We start from the raw sequence: 19,812 nt of genomic DNA, 5'->3' as shown, positions 1-19,812 counted from the left end.
GGAAAGCATACATTACAAGACGACCAAAGTAAAGGTGAAGCTTAAAATTTTCCTATTTTATATCACACCGTCTTGAAAAAATTCACAACTCAAAATTAGGCATTTGAAAATCTTGCATACAATAGTTAATAAGTGAAGTAATATAAATAAATTTTGCTCAGTCTCCGATAAAACTCACCTTGGTCCATTATTTTTCGGTATCGGAATGAGATTCGGTATTGGCCGCTTTGCTTTTGGCGTTAATGATACACTCAAACTTTGATTATGCACTGACGACGTGTCGGAGGAGCCACCTTTCGCAGACAAATCGGTCGGTTCTTCCTCGTCATATTTGCTACGTTTGGTATAAGGCTCTGCGGCTACGAACGCTTCATCGTATTCATCGAGATTGTTATTATTGAAATGATCCTCCAACAAATCAACAGAATCGCTTAGAAAATCTTCACGTAAATCTGTACCACCGACCTTGTTTGGTCGTCGTCCCAGCGACATGCCCGCTGCATGCCCAACCGGTGGCACATGATGATTCATTTCGTGCACCGTCAGCGATTGCTTGATATCGGCTGTAAAATCGCAGGCAGCACACTTGAATGGACCTGCGCCCCCATGATTTTTCATATGCCGATCAAGATTCCACTTATAAGGAGTACGAAAATCACACGTAACACATTTAATCATAGGCATGGAGTGATATTTGACGTGTTTGCTGAACCGTGCCTTAATGTGTGTTACATACGAACACTTCTCACAGCGGAAAAATTTCGTTTTACAATGCTCGTCTAATTCGTGATCTACCAATTGTGCGCGGAAGAGGGTGGTGAAATCGCAAAGGCTACACTTCAACAGCCTATTCTGGGTGGGCTCATCTCCAACGTAGGTCAGTGAAACCCCACTGGAATGCAATGCAGCTGCGGTAGCGGCGTCAGCTCCATTCCCAGACGACACTGAGTCGGTGGGTGATGGTGAAAGCTCAATGGTGCGGTTATGTGCCGTAAGTGACTGCTGATGAGCTGGTGGCAATTGAAAAGCTGGAAGATTTCCGCTGCCGTTATTGCTGCTAGAGCCATTTGCAGAGGCACTTGCATTGTTGCTGCTGATGCTGCTGGGAGTGGCTGCATTAGCTGGCGATTGACGACGTTGTGCTTCGGATGCAGCCACTGAAGCAGCAGCTGCTGTTGCTGCCTGCATTTCTTGTTCGTACGCATTCTGTGCCTGTTGACGGGCTTCTAGTTCACGCTCACGCTGGGCCTGTAACTCACGCTCATAAACAACGGCGATAAGAGATTCGCGCTGCAGCTCTAGTTCGCGTTTAACCTGTAAGGTTAAAGGGTTGATTTTATTAGTTTCCTACAGATGATTTTTATTTTATATGTATGTACATAGATGAGTTGGTTTTAACTATGGTTATCTAAGCAATAGTAGTTGCAATTTGAGGCACCTTGAGTTATTTAATTTTCAGATCCCCAAACATTTTTTTTTGCGAATTTCCCCTTAACTCACCTGCTCATAAGTCGGCATTTTCGACACACCTTCACTCATTACGACATTGCCTCCGCTGCTGACACTCATATCACTCGGTGCTGCGCCCAAACCCACGCTTTGTTCCAACTTGCGCTTGCGTGCCTCCCGACTCATACCGCGCTTGCCACGCGGCTGCCCGTGTCCACCGGCCACACCATCGGTGCAGCCGTGCACCATTTTCATGTGCCGCACCAACTTTTGAAAATGTCGCGACGCATACAGGCACAGCTTGCACTTATTGATGACGATTTTTTCGCCATGAACGTCTCGCAGATGCGTAAGATGGTATCGTGGATTTTGCGTGAAGTAGGTGCAGTAGCTGCAGCTGTAATTGCGCTTGATTTTACATTGTGGCAGCCCCTCATCTTTCAGTTCCATAGCCTGCTGATGAGCTACCGCCGAAGCAACCGCATTTTGTTGCTGTTGTGCGGCATTTTGGTGTTGCTGATGCTGTTGTTGTTGTAGGTGATACTGTGCAGCTGCGGCACGATAGCGCTCTAATTGTTCCAGTGCAGTAGTTGACAAGTTGGCGGTGCCACTCGATTGCGATTGCTGCTGCTGCTGCAACGGCGAAGCGCTACTATGCTTGTGGTTATTATTGTTTTTCGTGGAGGCGGCACCCTGATCCAAATACAATTGATTACCACTGACGACGCTGCGCACAATTAGCGTGTCGCCAGAGCGTTGCACCATCGAGGGTAGTTCCATAACTTGATTTTTTTGCAACTGTAATTAAGAGAGAAAATAATAATTAAAAGCTGCACAAAAAGTTTCGTTTGCAAAAATAGGTACTAAAAAAGTCTAACAAATCAGTAGACTTCACTAAATTAGATTGCTGCCTGTTTCGTTGTTTTTTGTTCGATGGATCGCAGTTAAATGAATTTCTTTATTCTTCACTAATTTGCGTAATAAAAATTTCTTTGGCCTAAAACTTGGCTCATGCGATCGGTTCGAGTTTCTTTGAGGCAAGTAAATTTTCCATACCACAGTGAATCCAGCTGAGTAGGCGCACATAAACACCGGATAAGTAGATTCCAATTAGATAGGCAGCTGTTGAATGGCGGCAAAGTTTGACGCCGGCGCAAGTGTTTGTTTATTTTTTCGGAGTACTAGTACGATTGAGTAAACAAGTATGTAGGTAAGCAAGTGTTTGTGCTGCAATCAGGTGAGTGTTGCTTTTCAAATAACAGTACATTCCAACGACTTTTTTTAAACCAAATTTTAATTTTTAGTGATTTTGATAACAAAGCAAAAGATGGCGGTCGCCGATTTAATATAAACATTAGATAATAGAAATTTTCCTTAAATCTTTGAGTGGCACTTTTATGGTTTAAATATTCTACTAAAAGTTGTGATCCCGTACGTGTCCGGAATAGTCAGAAATAGTCAGAATCATTCAGATTTTACTGGAAATCGATCCCGTACTCGGTTCTCTGATTATTGAGAGGACAAAAAAGAGAGTAAAAAATGTCCTCTCTCTGTCAGAAGTTACCAGTTTTAGTGCGAAGATTTTTTGCTGGCAAGAGGTTTGTTCGTCGAAAATCCAGCAAGAATTATCCAACACTCAAAATATCAGAGAGTAAGAAAAAATTCTCTCAAATTCTCTCTCATGTTGAGAAACTTGCAAATTTCTGCACGAACGCAAATTTGCAGGAATTTGCAAGTTTCGCTGCCAGCTGGCGTCCACGGTTGCATTTCAAACATAAAAAATTTTTATCGAATTTTTAAAATTCTTTCGGATGGCCAAAAACAGGATATACATGTATATTTCTTGTTGTTCTGACTTTCTTTAACATACATTTCAATTTCTTCATCGTACTAGCTGTCGGGTTTCTTAAATCGACTCTGGTTGCAATTGCATTCCGATTGCGAATACCATTTTTTTCAGCCGAATTAAGTTCAAATCATTGGAATTAACTAAATTAATTATATCAACAATTATTTACTTCCTTTTTTCATAAAAAAATCGCTCGTGTTTATAAATTTTTAAATTTAACGAACTAATTTATTCAAATTATTGTAGACAAAAATGCAACCATGCGCCACAACCACATGTTTTTCGTGTTTGCAAATTCTTGCTGGCAAAATTTTTTCGTACAAATTCGTACAAATTTTTTGCTCGGCGAACAAACCTAAGTTCTGGTAAATGTGTCAAACAATCAGCTGTTGTGTGTTTGGCAACCAAATTGTAAACAAAAGGAAAGTGCACTCTGCTAATGCATGTTGAAAAGTATTTAATTACTTGTTTAAGTGGATTTTAAACAATTTGAAAATTTTGTTTGGTTCTTTATATGTGTGAGCTGAGTGTGTTTACGCATAAAATAAGCAAAACTTTACAACCAAAATTTGGAGGTTATGTTGAAGTTGACAGAAGTTACCACTTATTACTAGAAAGCGATCCCGCACTTTCCAATGTTACTCTCTCGCTCTGAGCGAATTTTTATTATTTGACAGTTTTACTAGTTTTAGTCTGAGGAATACGGGATTGCACCTCATAATCGGTTTTCTGACTATACTGAGAGGAAAAGAGAGTAAATAAGATCCTCTCTCTATCAAAAGTTATTAGTTTTAGTCCGAAAATTTTTCGCTGGTAAATTTGGATAAATGTGTCAAACGATCCAGGTTTTGTCTGTTTGACAACCAAATTGTTAACAAAAGAAAAGTGCACGCTGCTAATACATGTTGAAAAGAACTTAATTACTTGTTCAAGTGACATCTAATGAATTTGAAATTATTTACATGAGTGAGCTGAGCGTGTTTGCATACAAAATAAGCAAAAATTGACAACCAAATTTGGAGGTTATGTTGAGGCTGTCAGAAGTTACAAGTTTTTACTAAAAAATGATACCGCACTATTCAGTGTTACTCTCTCACTCTGAACGAATTTTTATTTTTTGACAGTTTTACTAGTTTTAGTCCGAGGAATATGGCAGTGGACCTATTCTTATAAAAAATTAATGAAGATAAAATAAACAAAAGGAAAACTGTAAATACTAAAGGGTGCGCTATTCAAATGACGAGGAGTGTACGTAGATACCTAAGGAGGTTTGTTTTTGGTTACTAATGTGTCACGGTTGCCAGATATAAAGAAGTACCCAAGCAACTTTGATTTGAGAAATCATATGATTCTTATTCGGTATTACCCAGTAGATAATTTATGTAGGCCTTGTTAAGTAAAACCATTCTGAAAGGCTTACCAAAGCGCGCTTTTCCTATCCACAATTTACGCTAATGTGTAAGTTTATATTTATTAAGGGTATTCAAATCAAACTCATTAATGTAATAAATTGTTATTCGTTAACTCGGTAGCCCTTTTAACTTCGAATGCACCTAGCTCTTCATTTTCGTAATTAAGATCCGATTTACATGATTCAAACAATTCTTGTTCATTCTCTTTTGGGTCCTTAATTTGTTTTTACACGCTTCAATTTTGTTGAATACACTTTTCTGGTTCTTTAAATGGGAGACAGCGAAAATGCCAGAAGTAAAGCACGAAACTCGAAACGACTTGACTCCCTTTTCTTCTCACCCTCTCGCTTCCACTTGCAAGCACAATTTAATTCAATACTTGAACCGTGTAAAACCAATCTAATTGTCTCGTCCAAAAATTACAGCGCACAAAGGAAAGAAAGAAGTCTGCTGATGTTCTAACGCTTGTTTCGCTCAAATTATCAAGCTTGCGATTGATTTAGTCGACAATTTAGTAAATTTACAACAAAAAATAGTGGCGAAAATTATCGAATGCCGAATCATGACATTAATGAGTTTGCTCTCAGTATCCTTATTATTTAGCATTACAAATTAATTCAAAAATATACATTTTAAATTGCAATAAAACTTATCTGATATGCACCTTAAATAAATAGCTATGTAAATAAGAGTGTATGATTTTTATGAATTAAAGAAGCAGCTCCGAAAGAACTCCCCAAAAAAGCTTTCTGATGAGTATCGAGCCGTTCAATTTGTGCTACTTCATAAAAAAAGAAGGAGAAAGGAATATAAAGGGGAAAGCACCTTGACTCTCAGCAAGAACTTTTAGAAGGGCTTTTAGCTCCTCAAATTATCTACTGGGTAGTTCTCGTATTCGTATTTATTTGTATTGGCATAGGTAATCGTAATTACAATTGTAATCGTAACCATAATCATAATGGTAATGGTAATAAAGCAGTAATTGTAATGGTAATCGTAATAGTAATGGTAATGGTATTGTATTTTTTTGTATTTAATTATTGTATTATTATTGGCAATGATATTGGTAATAGTAATGGTAATGGTAATGATAGTGGTAAAAGTAATCGTAATGGTAATCGTAAGAGTAATGGTAATGATAATCGTAATGTTAATGGTTATGGTATTTACAATCGTAAACATAATCGTAATCATTATCGCCTCAGTGACGACAAGGATATGTAGTGCATTTTAAAATCAGCAAGCGCTGCTTGTTAATATGGTCGCTTTATTGGCTGGATGAACTTCCTATAATACATGTACTTACATGTATAGGCGTGTGTCTTAACTGCCTTGCCTTTAAGTCAATTATTGCAGGAGTGTGTAACGCACGACAGGACATTTCGTACGGACAAAGTATTTAAAAACAGCAACAGCCATAAACTTTAATGAAGACAAAGGCAATAATGCAGACACACACCCACCCGTTCAAAAACAAAGCGATTGAGGCAGCAATAAAAGTACATACATACATACATACATTAGTACATACACATGTACGAACAGTAAAGGTCAACGAATTCGCAGAGCAAACTGTGCAAAGGACAAAAGATGAACTCCTTTATTGTTTGCATGCTTGTGCATATGAATGCGGGCAGCATATGTACATATATCCAGCGTAGACAAAGCCAACAGAATTAAAATAAAATCAAAATGGAAATAAAAATGACAATGACAAAAGCGAATGAGCGATAAAACTTTAGTGAAATTAGTAGAAAACTAACTGAGGCACGTCCTGATGCAGATGTGCGAGTATATATCTACATACATATGTATGTATGTACATTAGGGTGGTCCAAAAATACATGTGAAAATGTTAAGTCGGAACTTTTATGTTCTATCAAAAAAAATTTAGAGGTCGCTCTAAGCGCTCAATGTTTTCCATAAGTTTTATATTTGTGAAAAAAACAACTTTTCTTAGAAATATCTTAAAAATCAATATTTTTCAGAAAACTCTGTTTCTCCCCAAAAGATTCCCAGTAATAATACCCAATTGTTTATTTAACTATTTTTTCATCGCAGCAATAATTTATAGGTCTGATAAAACCCCACAAAAACGCCGAAAAATTCAAGGGGAGGACCAACAAAAAATCATTTGTATTAAAAATGGTTAAATAAACAGTTAGGTATTATTATTAAAAGTCTCCTGAAGAGAAACAGAGTTTCCGATCGAAAAATATTGATTTTCAAGATTTCTATACCATTTCTACGAAAACTTGTTTTTTCCCTATAAAAAATAGATATAGAACAACCCTAGGGGGCTGAGAGCATTACAATTCCGACTTTACTGTTTTTGGACAACCCTAATGTACATATATACACAAGTATGCGCGAATAAATGTTTTGCAAGGTAGCGCCAAAGCTAATTCCACTGGGATGACGCGAAAGGACATTCAAGCAAGCACACAAGAAAGCAAGTAAAGGCATTAAGTTGACGATAGCTGGGAAATAAACGGGACGCAAATGACATTATACTGTTAATTTTTGTTTTTGTTAAATGTTGCTGAGAACTGGAGAAAGAACTAAGTATAGTTGGTAGCTTTTGGAATAGTGAAAAATATGCAAGTACATATTAAATTAAGATGAAAAGGCGGGTACAGAGGAAGGGGTAAGGACAAAGCTAGAAGATATATATACATATGAATATACATATGTATGTATGAATAATAAAATGGCCTACTAAAACGCACTGCGGCGACATAAAATTTTGTTACCCACTACGCACGCTATGAAGGAGAGGAGGCAACGTGACGATTGTCTACTTTCTGGGCCAATGTTGACAACGTTAAGTAGACTGATAAAAATGAGCAACAGCTGCAACAACAAGATTACTCCTACCAAATTACTCATACTCATAGCCATCCGACGAAGAAGTCAGGTAGCCGAAAACCAAAACAAATTAAATTTTTTGGAAGCAACGAGAATGTACATAAGTAAAATATGCCAATCCTAAAGTATTCTACAGAGTAATAATAAATGCGATCGTTTTTTTGGTATTTTTGTTTATCTATTCATGAGTCAATTCAAAAAATGCTCATCACAATTCAGCCCTTTTTTATGCAGTTACCAGATTTCTGACTCGAATCGATCAAAGAAGATGTAATTTCTATCTTCTGTGCAATGTTGACACAAAGTGTGCTCGGTAATTTTTTTTTTATATGGAAGAGAATNAAAAAACAACGGTATTTTCTAGCCACTTAAAACTCACACTTTATTATACTAAAATTGAATGGGCTACAAAACTGCATACCAATAATTTTTCTAAAATTTCTGAATAAAGAGTTTGAAAATTTGTCGAAATTTTATAATTTTTGTTTAAAGTTTGAAAAGCAGATTTATGTGATGTTTGTTGTATAACTACCTGTGCTTTTATAAAAAAAAATATTAAACATAAAATAAACTAATGAAATATAGCCAAACCTCTTCAATGTACGACGAGTCTATTATTTCTGCCGCCAGTGTATAGTCGCATTTCCACACAGAGTTACCACAATAATGTTCACGTACGCAGTTTGCTGGTGTTGAAGGCATTTATTTATGTGCCTACTGTCATTTTATAAAGCACGCATTGCAAAAAAAAAATAACAAAACATATAAGCTATATATGTACATTGTACAACATTAATAGCACCAACAACGACAACAACCCAACAGTCAACACCACCACAAAATTATGTAAATAAAAATTGTTTGCACTCTCGCCGAGGGAAGGGGGGGGAGTGGGCGTTGAATCCTTAAGCGTTGCAAATGCCGCCGCAATTTCAACGAAATATGCGCATACCTATGTACATACATACATGTGTACATAAATGTCGGTCGGTGGCGGATACGTAACATTTCCTTATTCATAAATAAATACACGCATTTCAACATCATTTTGCGCTGCACGTGCGAAATTACTGACTACGCGTGCTTAATGGCACCCCCCCCCCAANCCCCCCACACATGTTGATTCGTAGGATTTACAGAGTTTATTCAGAAATACCGCGGAATTTATTTTAATAAATTATTTATTTCGCATTTATTCTTTTGTTTTACGTTCATACGCCAGAAAGGTATGAAATTTAAACTCACGTGCTTTTGTGCATAATGCCTTTAAAGCGCATACCATGTAAATATTTTAAATTATTTTACGAGCCAATTTTCTTTCTCTTTCGACGCTCCTACTTTTGCTATACTCGTAATTTCCCTCGTTATCTAAACAATTTGAATTTTATGTCAACTTTGAAATTATTAGGAAATAGAAAGGAAGGAAGTAAGCGCGAGTGCACAGTGTAAAAGGCAGCAAGGCAGTGCGGTAAAAAAAAAAAAAACAAAAAAAAAAAACAGCAGAATTCTCACCCACTTCGAGTGGCAAGTTAATATTTTAAGCTGTTGCAATTGCGGGGTGGACTTTTGTCTCCACAGCAGCATAATTCGTACCGCGACAAACCGCGAGTGCTCTTGCGCGGCAATAGTGTGGTGGTGAGGGCGAAGGCAACCCGTACGTGCAAGCGTTTCGCAGCGTAACGAAGTGCAGGACAGCACGAACATTGACAGGAAGTGCGAGCGTTAAAGCGGTAATGTATTAAATAGATTTATGGTTAGTTTTGTGGACATTTTTTTGCTTTTATTCCACTGTTAGACTTTTTCTTGGTTTGTAGGTAGGAGTGTTCTTTATGTTTTTTATTTTTACTTTTTAATTATTATTTTTTTCCTTTTGTCGGGTGTTGGGTATACCTTAACTGGAGTACTTAACATTTTACTGCATAATAAAATTTGAAGATTTTTTGTGTTAAAAAATTTTTTTTCGAATGAAAAATGTTGTGGGAAAACCCCGAAAACACAGCAATAAAAAAAGGACTAATAAGAAAACCGTAATGTAGACAAAAACGAATACAAACGAAGATGAATACGAAAGCGTTTCTATGACAGTTGGGTTTACCCAGCCAGCAAAAAATCTGAAAATCGATACGAAAAAGAAAAAAAATGAAATGCAGATTTTTGTCCGTTCACCGATTCGATTTTCGGATATATTGACGATCCGTTTTCCCAACAAAGTGTGCGGCAGAAAGGTATGAACAGGCAAGTGCAGAAAATTATTGTGAAACGGAGACGTTTTTTTATTCGTTCAATACGCTTTCCTTCTTCTTCTGCACTTCACGAATGCTTTTTCATTGTAAAAAAAATTAAGGAAGCGTCTGGTGGAATTCGAACTCGGTACCTTCTACATCCTCTTTGGGAAATATTTATGCATGCTATTGCAACAACAACAACAAATACGAAGGCCAAGGTGAAGGCAAACACGAACCAAACGAAACGAAAACGACGACAAAGACGAATAAGAAGTATTAATTTAAAGAGTAAATAAAATTTCTACAGCATGAAACAAACTCGAAATTCTTTTTCTTTTTGTTTGGTGCTGCAACAGCCTTGCCGATTTTGGCCGAGTTCAATAAAGCATACCAGGTATTCACAATACGCCAAATCTTGGAAAAGACCCGCGAGAAAAGGATCGACACTCACCACCTATTTGTCGACTTTAAAGCCGCTTTTGACAGCACTAAAAGGAGTTGCCTATACGCCGCTATGTCTGAATTTGGCATCCCCTCAAAACTCATACGGCTGTGTAAAATGACGTTGAGCAATACCACCAGCTCCGTCAGAATTGGAAAAGCCCTCTCCGAGCCGTTCGCCACAAAACGGGGTTTCAGACAGGGCGACTCCCTTTCATGTGACTTCTTTAATCTGATGTTGGAGAAGATAATAAGAGCTGCAGAACTGAACCGCTCAGGAACAATTTACTACAAGAGCGTGCAATTGCTGGCTTATGCCGATGACATCGACATCATCGGTAACAAAAACCGCGAAGTCTGTTCTGCCTTTTCCAAGTTGGATAGGGAAGCAAAGCGCATGGGTCTGGTGGTAAACGAGGACAAGACGAAGTATCTCCTGTCATCAAACAAACAGTCAGCACATTCGCGCCTTGGCACCCACGTCACTGTTGACAGTTACAATTTCGAGAAAGTAGAGAATTTCGTTTACTTGGGAACCAGCATTAACACCGATAATAATGTCAGCATTGAAATCCAACGTAGAATCACTCTTGCCAACAAGTGCTACTTTGGACTGAGTAGGCAATTCAGGAGTAAAGTCCTCTCTCGACGTACGAAAACCACGCTCTATAAGTCACTCATCATGCCCGTGCTGGTATATGGCGCAGAAGCATGGACAATGACAACATCCGATGAGGCGGCTCTTGGGGTGTTTGAGAGAAAGATTTTGCGGAAGATTTACGGTCCTTTACGCGTTGGCGACGGCGAGTACCGCAGACGATGGAACGATGAGCTGTATGAGCTTTACAACGACATGGACATAGTGCAGCGAATTAAAATACAGCGGCTCCGCTGGCTTGGCCATGTCGTTCGAATGGACACCGACGCTCCAGCTCTGAAAGTATTCAACTCGGAACCCGCTGGTGGTAGCAGAGGAAGAGGGAGGCCCCCACTGCGATGGAAAGATCAGGTGGAGAAGGACTTGGCTTCACTTGGCGTTTCCAATTGGCGTCAGTTGGCACAGAGGAGAAACGACTGGCGTGCTTTGCTGAACTCGGCCAAAATCGCTTAGGCGGTTACAGCGCCAAAAAAAGAAGAAGAAGAAGAATAAAGCATACAAAGTCGTGAAATGAATCGAAGATATTTTCACTTTCAACCTTCCAACTCCTTTTTATTATTAATATTGTTATCGATATCGTAATCGTTATTTTTATACTTATCGTTAATTTTATCGATTTTGTTGTTATTATTCGCATGCTTTCGATTAACAATGCTAAACTTTTATAATTTTCGATAAATTTACCGTAATCGATTTTTTAATAGTTAGCGTTATCGCCTTCGAAATTTATGAATTTTTGTTTGATATTTTCATGTTAACTACTTATTTTTATTGTTATCGCTATCGGAATCTATTTGTTTATCGTTTTTTTATAGACATTTTTATCATTATAGGATATTTTTAAGGCATATTCTTTGTGTAGATTATGTATTAAATGCAGGCTAGAACGCTTCTCATACAAACAATTTTAATATGAGAAGATATAACGGTTTTCGTTTTCGATTGAAATTCTTAAACTAAATTTGGCGAACTGCTCTGATTTTTCGAGCAATTTTTTCGATTTCAGTTCGAGTACTGTTGACTAAATGGATTGCAATGTATTTTGGATGAAGGCAGCCGCTTCAACCTAACCTAATGTAATCGAAACATAAAAACCTAATCGTATGATTTTAATTCGAAATCGATTTAAGAACAAGTAATTTTTAGCAAAAAAAAAACCGACTTCAACTGTCATATAAAAAAAAAATATATATATATCTCATGATCCACTGATCGGATCTTAACCAGATTAGTATGGGACTACCTCTGAGACACTACCTTTCCGATGCATTATCGAAATCGGTTGCAGAATTATCTAAATCGGTTGACGTGGTCCAAAGTTATGCGGTAACATACATAAAAAAAAATAAAAAAAGTATTCCGACGAACTGAACTAGAAGAATCCCGTAGAAACTAGAAGAATCCCGTATATTAACATATTTTCTAATTCACGTTCAAAGTGATAAACATCATTGCTCTATCGTTGCCGATGTTTTTTGTATAAAATCCTTAAATACTGTTATCGCTATCGGTATTTTAATCGTTTTCCTTGAAATTATTTATCTCCATCGATATCGTTGTCATTGGTAATTTTTACAGTTTCCGATACTGCTATCGTTATGCTCTCGTTGTCAGTAAGAGTATGAGTTTGGTTATAAACACCTATTTTATTTCCAAGTTTTATCGCTTTTCGTTATCTTTATAGTAATCGTTATAGCTTATCTTCATAAAAATCGCTGTAGTAGTTTTGAAAATTATCATTATATATCTTTTTACTGCTATCGTTATTGTTATCGTTATCGGTAAGTTTAGTGAGTACTACTATCATTTTAGTTATCGTTGTAATCATTAAAAAGATCTTTACTGGTATATGCATTGCCATAAATTCCTATATTTGGGCCAAAAGTGTTACATTTCAGTTACCTACGCGTGCATCAACCTCACAGCTCCCAGAAGAGTACTTACAAACAATACCGCCTAAACAAATTTTCTGATTTGTTTTATTTTTTTTTCGCATACGAGCACGCTAAAACTATTTCGACAACATCACTAAATACTTATGCAGCACACTTCACGCTGAACGATCCTCCAATCGTTCGCTCATTTCATTTCATTAAACACCAGCTGTTTTGAATTGCTGAAATGTGTCAAGGCGAATTGGGACGATGAAAGAAACTTATTAATGTAGCTAGCTGTTAAATGAAGGCAACTATTCAACAGCAAAGTACAAAACAGAAGGGCCGTTAAATGAGTTGTAATGAAATTGGTGATGAATAAAATGTTAAAAATTGTGAAAAAGTAAAAAAAACGAAAAACAAAAAGTAATCTCTGCTGAAGTGACAGTAGCCGAAATGGAATGAGTATATGAATCAAATTCAAAGAGGCCTAGAAGCAGGTGAGTAACGGCAAAGGGAAGTACAAGATTTCATTGAAAGCACAGTGCATTAAACCCAGCGCCAGCAGAGGGTGGGGTATATGCACAGTGGTTAGTTAGGGTAAAGTAAAGCGGCCTTACATATGTACACATAACGCCATAACGACGCAGGAGAGCAACCGTCACTCACTTTTATTTACATTTGCAATTGTTAATTTATGGCAAAACTATTTACGAGTGTTCACCTCTAGAAAGTTGCCTTTAAGCACCGTTGAAAATGGGCTCGAATTAACTATTTAATAAAGTATGCGGTGTGAAGGGCAGGGTATGACAGTGGTGCAATATATGTAGCCGTATGTAAGCAACAGACTTTGCCTACGTTAATGTGCTTGCGAGCGAGTAGTGCAAAAAAAAAAAATTAAAAAAATAGGATGAGAGCTATAAAAGTTGGACAGAAGTGAACGAGTTTAAACTTGTAAGGTTAATAAAGTTATAAGTGAGAACTAGTTAGTGAGTGAAAGGAGAAAATTGAAAATAAATATGTTTAGGAATTAAAAAAAGGAAAGACGAAAATGTAAGAATATTTAAAAGAAAAAATAAAAGCACAAATAATTTAATAAATTTTTTGCATAGAGTTGCTGCGACAACATTCTTGCGAATAAGTTTAGCAGTGCAAGCTATTGCAACTTACTAAAGGTAATATGGGATTGAGCTCAGTTACCGACTAACATTAAAAACAAAAGAAAAACGTATATTTTTTTCCAGAGACCCAGAATATTAATTATTTCATGGCGGAGTTTTAAAAACGTCATCAAAATTTTCGTAAGAATTATAAAAGCAGCGACTAAAAATAACCGTTATCTCGAATTTTCAAATTGAAAACGTTGCCCGAAGTCTGATATTTAACGAAAACGTTGTTTCATAACAGTTATTAGATGAAAAATATTTTTTATTTCGCCGATAAGATTTATTTATAACCCAAGGTTTATTTTTTACGTTGTTAGATAACAGTTATTTCCCAGCGTTTATTTTTATGTTGCTTGATAACAGTTACATTGTAAATTTGTATGGGAGATAGCACAGAAAAAATTCTAAGAAATTTTGCCGAAGCAACCATGGATCTATAATCAATTTTTAGTTTGCCAAATTGTGAAAATAACATTCTTAGAATTTTGCTGTAGGGTCGAAAAGAAGTGCTTAAATTTTGTATAAAAACCTTGCAAAAGAGAATCCATTTCTGCACGTATACATTTTTCTTAAAATATCCACCAGAGAGCAAAATAGTGAACATTTTCACATTACCTTCGCCATCTATTTTCGTAATTTGCCAGACTCCAAAAATTGATTTTAGACTTGTAATTTGTGCGACAAATTTGCTTAGAACTAGACCTAGAATTCTCCTTTGCTATACGCTAACACACAAAAATAATTGACCCGCTCTAATGTGCATATATTATAGATTTCCTAAAAATCAATAAAACTGTGAAGTAGGCTTAAGTATTTACTTATGTTGCCACATTTAATGTAATGCGCAATTACCGCAACAAAAACCATTATTAGCGCATTTTTGAGCCAAAAGTTAATTTCAGCAAACCAAGTGTAACCATTTTCATCGAAATATTTTATTTAATGCATAAAATATATTGGCCTGATTGAAATAATGGTCAGCCATAATGGCCAAGAGTGGCACAGATGTGGTCTTTTTATTGCTGTTGTTATTCTTGTTGAAGTTATTGTTATTGGAATTGTTTTTGTTGTAATCGCTGCAATTGTGGCATGCCTATCGCTCTATGGCTCTAATTTGATACTAAATTTTTAATTGGTTTAATAAAATTGGCATTTTGCGCGCCAAAATGCGTGCACTGCTTGAAGGTGGGTGTGTGGGTATACATACATATACATGCATATATACAAAATTTAATGCAAGTACGCGAAATAGCTGGTGATGAAGTTTGTACGCCCTTCCTATCCGCTTAGTTATTCCAACTTCGATTTAAGTTTCGACAATTATGCGCGACTGCCTATGTACATATGTATTTGGTATTTGTGTTTGTCTGCTTGAATTATTAAGTTCATTAACGGTAATATTTGCTAAAACAGGGCCGCGCATAATTAACATTTCCACATTTGCCAGCTGTAACGATTTGATAAAGCATACATAGCGAAACAAATGTGTCACATGCATGTATTCGCATAAACATGCGACTCACACACACACATTCACATTACATTTATGGAGTTGTTCTTAACGACTATATATTTGCACATACATATGTACATACATTAGGGCGCATCACTTTCCATACATAAAAAAAAATCGGTTCTGTTTTTTTCTGTCGGAATTATAAAAGCAATTATATTTTAAGACTTTCGTCAAAATATTTCAGAAAATTATTAAGATTTATATATGTACGTGAGCTGGATCTCAAAAAATGATTTTTGTTTTTTAATTTATAGAATTAGTTTTTAAAAATTTTTTCTTAAAAAAAATCACCTCAGTTAATAGGACCATTTAAACTCAAAATGACTGCATAAAAATGTTTAAAAATGTTTAAAAATTTTATAAAATCTTAATATTTTGACGAAAGCTTTGAATTATAATAAAATTTATTAATTCCGGTTGAAAAACCGCACATTTTTTTTGTGAGGTACCCTAATGTACATACATGTGAATTAGGGTGAGCCAAATAATCTCACCTAAAGAACTTCTGACCATCAGGGTAATTTTTGAGAGAATGCCCTGCAGGAATATGCCTAGAAAAAATTTGGTCTAAAAGTTGTAACCTTTTTAATGAAAAAAAGTTTACATGTTATTTTCACGAGAACATTCCACTTAAAATTGAAATAAACATTTTTCCAAATGGGAGAATTTTCTTCTTAGTAAATAGGTAATTTTAAGGCCATAAATTCGTTAGGTTAGTTAGTTTTGGCTCACCCTAATGTGCATGCAGCTAAGCAAATACTATTTCCGCTCAATAAAGTAGCGCATAAATATACAATTACTCACACACACGAACGCAATATACGCTTCAATAGTCGAATGTAATTTTCGCCGTCAAAAATATGCAACCCACACATTTCGAAGGACGTATATATGTCTTTGCAAATATAGCTTCTCCCTTGCCCTTTTTATTTTCCCTGATTTATATTTTCTGTTTTGCGTTTATGTAAATAATTGATTGTGTAATTAGTTAAAGTTTTAAAAGTTAGTATACATTTAGGTTTGCTATTTACTTGACGGCGGTTTTGCACAGAATTTTTTGCGCTTGACATGGCGTATGAGCAACTTTTTTGCGCTCCCTATCTGGTACCTATTTACTACATACTTTCTAATTAATAATAGCTGTTTATTTAAATACTAAAATAAATAATAACATTTGACGTTTGCATGTGATTGTTAAAATGTTTTTTTTCGGTTACTTACCACACTATTGGCGTTTGTTTAACAACTGTAAAAGAGAGAGGAAAAAATATTAAATTAGTATGCGGTTTGAATATTTATTTAAATGAAATATGTAAAATTCCTTAATAAATATTAATGATAAATACACATTGCGGTATTTTAAATTAAAGTGGTATTTTAAATTTAATGACATTTCGGTTTTTTTTTTTTATCGGGAATTAAGGGACCTTTATTTTTTAACAAAACCCAGCTCTTTTTAATAGTAAAAAAAAATTCGACTCTAAACTTAGTTGTAGCTTTTTTGGCAGATATCCCATTGAAAATTATTTCAAAAGGCTGGAATTATCTTAAACGAGTCGACTTTATTTTAGCCTTAACTGCGGGGAATATTAATTTATCTGTTAAGTAAAATATTACAATATTGTCGGTGTCAAACGAAAGGAGCTCAAAAGCGGTTTATTTCGAAAATAATTTTGAAGAGCATTGCCACCTATTCAAAAAGTGTAAGGCAATTCGATTAAGAAGTTAAATTAAACATTTAAATAAGGCTTTAAACGAGAACGCTTTAAGAAAGCTTTATTTCGAAAATACGTGTGAAGAGGGTTGCCACCTTTTCAAAAAGTTGAAATCCATTTAATTAAAAAGTTAAATTAAATGCACCTTAATATGGCTTTTAGACAAAGAAGTTAAAGAAAGTTTTATTTCGAAAATACTTTTGAAGAGGGTGCCACTTGTAAGGAAAATCAAAATAAATTAAGTTACCAAGTTAAAAGAAATATATTTATATGGCTATCAAACAATACATTGCTTTAGTCCGAAAATATTTTTGACGAGGGTTGCCATCTTTTAAGGAATTTAAAATCAGTTTAATTAGTAAATATAAATAAAATGTATTGAAATGATAATCAAATTGAGAGAGGTTTAAGTAAGTTTTGTCTCTAAAATATTTTTAAAAGAGCTTGCCACCTGCTTAAAAAGTGATTACAAGTTTAATTAGTTAGTTAATAGAAACCTTTTTTAGTATCTATATTGTATTAATCGAAACAAGTTTATGCAGACCGAGTTTATGTATTTATATATATATTTTAAGAAGATTGCCACCTGTTTAGAAACTCAGAATCAATTTAAATAACAAGTTAAAATAATTATTTTAGTATGGTTTTCAAACGAGAGAAGTTGAAGTAAGACTTACATGCAAAGCATGACACAACTTTATTTAACCGATATTTGGTATACTAACTGTAATATGTTTGCCAAAAAATATGTGGCAACTCTAACCAAAGATAGGTATTTTGAAGTAAAAATATTATTGTAATACATAGTGATATAGATGAGTTGAGCTTTTATTATATTAAAACATGTTTAAAAATATTAAATTTTGAATTTTCTTAGTTAGAAAAAACTTCAATTACAAGGGTAGACAAATTTGAAGTTATGATTTGCTTGATTATGAGGATGTTGAGTTTTCTTAAAAAAAAAAAAATATTAAATATTTTCTTTTAAAGTTATATGGCAACCCCACCCAAAAATATTTACGCCAAATAGCGGGAAAATTTGTTGTTTTATTCCATGGTGTATAGCAGTGCGATTTAAGAGATACTTTCTATACTATTTTGTATAAAAAAATATGTGGTAATCCTACTTAAAAATGATTACAACGAAAATATGCAAAAAGATAAAATAAACAATCATACACACATTTTACTTAATAGAAATTTATTAAATAATTTATTATGACGTTTTGCTAAAAAAGGTATGTGGCAACCCTAATATTGAATATTACTTCCAATTCAAGCCAAAATGTTTTAAGTAGTAAGTAGGATGTATTTAAGTTAAGAAAAAGTAAATAAAAAATTGTTTGTTTAAAATTAGGTGGCAACTCTATTCACGGATATTTTAAAACGGCCAACATTTTGTTTTCAATACACGTTTAAATATTTCAAGTAGAAGGATGTTAAATTAATATTATACTTCAAAAATTTCAAAACAATGTGGCAACCATGTCTGAAATTATTAAGAAATTTTGCATAAATGAAATTTTTTCCAAATTTAATTTTTAAAAAACTTTTAACTTAGCCAAACAGAACGAGTTAAAAACCACTTATTAACTGCTTACTAAGTATCGAAAACAAGCAACAACAGAAGCAGGTATGCTAACTCTTTCACTTCCACTAACGCCATCGCTGTAAAAATTGCACAGCTTCAAAAAGTTTTGTACTTAAAAAATGTTGTCGCCCGACAGCTTAACAGCGAAAAATAGCTGAACTTAAAAAAAAACCAAACGAATGGCAAACTTTCAAAATTAAGTGTCGCACAACACTTTGAACTTTTTCGCAGATTTTTAAATTAAGTTGTAAAAGCAAGCGGATAGCTGCTGACGCGTCTGCAAAGAGGGTGGGAGAGGGGAGTACGTACTCAACGCCCTCAACGCCCCACAGCAGATGGGAAATGTGCAAAGCAAATTTCGACTTAAAGCTATAATCCACAGCGACTGCAGGTAGCTAAAGCGAAAGTTTAGCCAATGGAGACGAAACGGCGGTTAACATACATACATACATACATACATACATACATAAGTAGTAGAAGGTACCTAAGTAAATAGAAAATCAAAGCGTAAGCAAAGTTTTTTGCTTAAATAAATAAAAGGGTAGCAAATGAAAGAAAAAGTGCCACCGGAAATACGACAAGCCGAAATTTGGCAGCAACAGTCAACAAATTGCCGCAATAGTTGCGGCAGCAAAAAGTAAATTGAAAGCGAATTTCAAAGGAGGGGCAAAAAAAAAAACAAAATAAAATAAAATAATCAAAATAGGAAAAATGGGTTGACATGAAATTCGGAATGAAACAGATTCGCCGCGCAAAAGGCGTCACTATTTAAAAGATAAACTCCCTCGGAATGCCAAAGAAAACGAAGGAAATGCGAGAAAACACTGTTGTCAGCTGCAAAGTGTGGGATGGTGCTAAAACTTTTCGTTAGTCGCTGGTGGGATTAACACAGCAAAAAAAAAAACAAAAAAAAAAATTGAAAAGTTTGAGTCGCCTGTAGGCAGAGAGCAGCTTAGCGTTTGTTTTCCACAAATGAAGGCCACCAAGTAGGAGCGTTGAAGGTGGTCCATCAGGACAGCGCTACGCCAAATGCGCGAACCACTCAACC

At 35.3% G+C, this 19,812-nt stretch overlaps 2 protein-coding genes across 6 annotated transcripts in view; one reads left to right on the top strand and one right to left on the bottom strand.

Annotated features, from left to right (window-relative positions):
* Positions 1-19,812, bottom strand: part of LOC108361881 (uncharacterized) — a 35,663-nt gene that overhangs the window by 11,389 nt on the left and 4,462 nt on the right. For all 5 annotated transcript variants that reach the window (XM_017614648.1, XM_017614651.1, XM_017614652.1 and 2 more), the window contains exons 3-5: positions 16,680-16,704; positions 1,501-2,247; positions 179-1,314 (exon numbers count right to left, since the gene is read on the bottom strand). In XM_017614648.1, coding sequence (XP_017470137.1) covers positions 179-1,314; positions 1,501-2,229 — 1,865 coding nt within the window. In that variant the 5' untranslated portion in view covers positions 2,230-2,247; positions 16,680-16,704. The remainder of the gene's footprint in view (positions 1-178; positions 1,315-1,500; positions 2,248-16,679; positions 16,705-19,812) is intronic.
* The window catches only part of LOC108361890 (bromodomain-containing protein DDB_G0280777-like), a 44,680-nt gene continuing 30,536 nt past the window's right edge, over positions 5,669-19,812 (top strand). Inside the window, exons 1-2 of the mRNA XM_017614665.1 lie at positions 5,669-5,688; positions 5,784-5,930. Of these exons, the coding sequence (XP_017470154.1) occupies positions 5,669-5,688; positions 5,784-5,930 (167 nt within the window). The remainder of the gene's footprint in view (positions 5,689-5,783; positions 5,931-19,812) is intronic.

This window comes from Rhagoletis zephyria, unplaced genomic scaffold (genome assembly GCF_001687245.7).
Source record: "Rhagoletis zephyria isolate East Lansing unplaced genomic scaffold, Rhagoletis_zephyria_1.1 Rzeph_scaffold_00875, whole genome shotgun sequence".
Taxonomy (NCBI): domain Eukaryota; kingdom Metazoa; phylum Arthropoda; class Insecta; order Diptera; family Tephritidae; genus Rhagoletis; species Rhagoletis zephyria.
The sequence above is the reverse complement of the archived record's forward strand: the minus strand, read 5'-3'. Positions and strand labels throughout refer to the sequence as shown.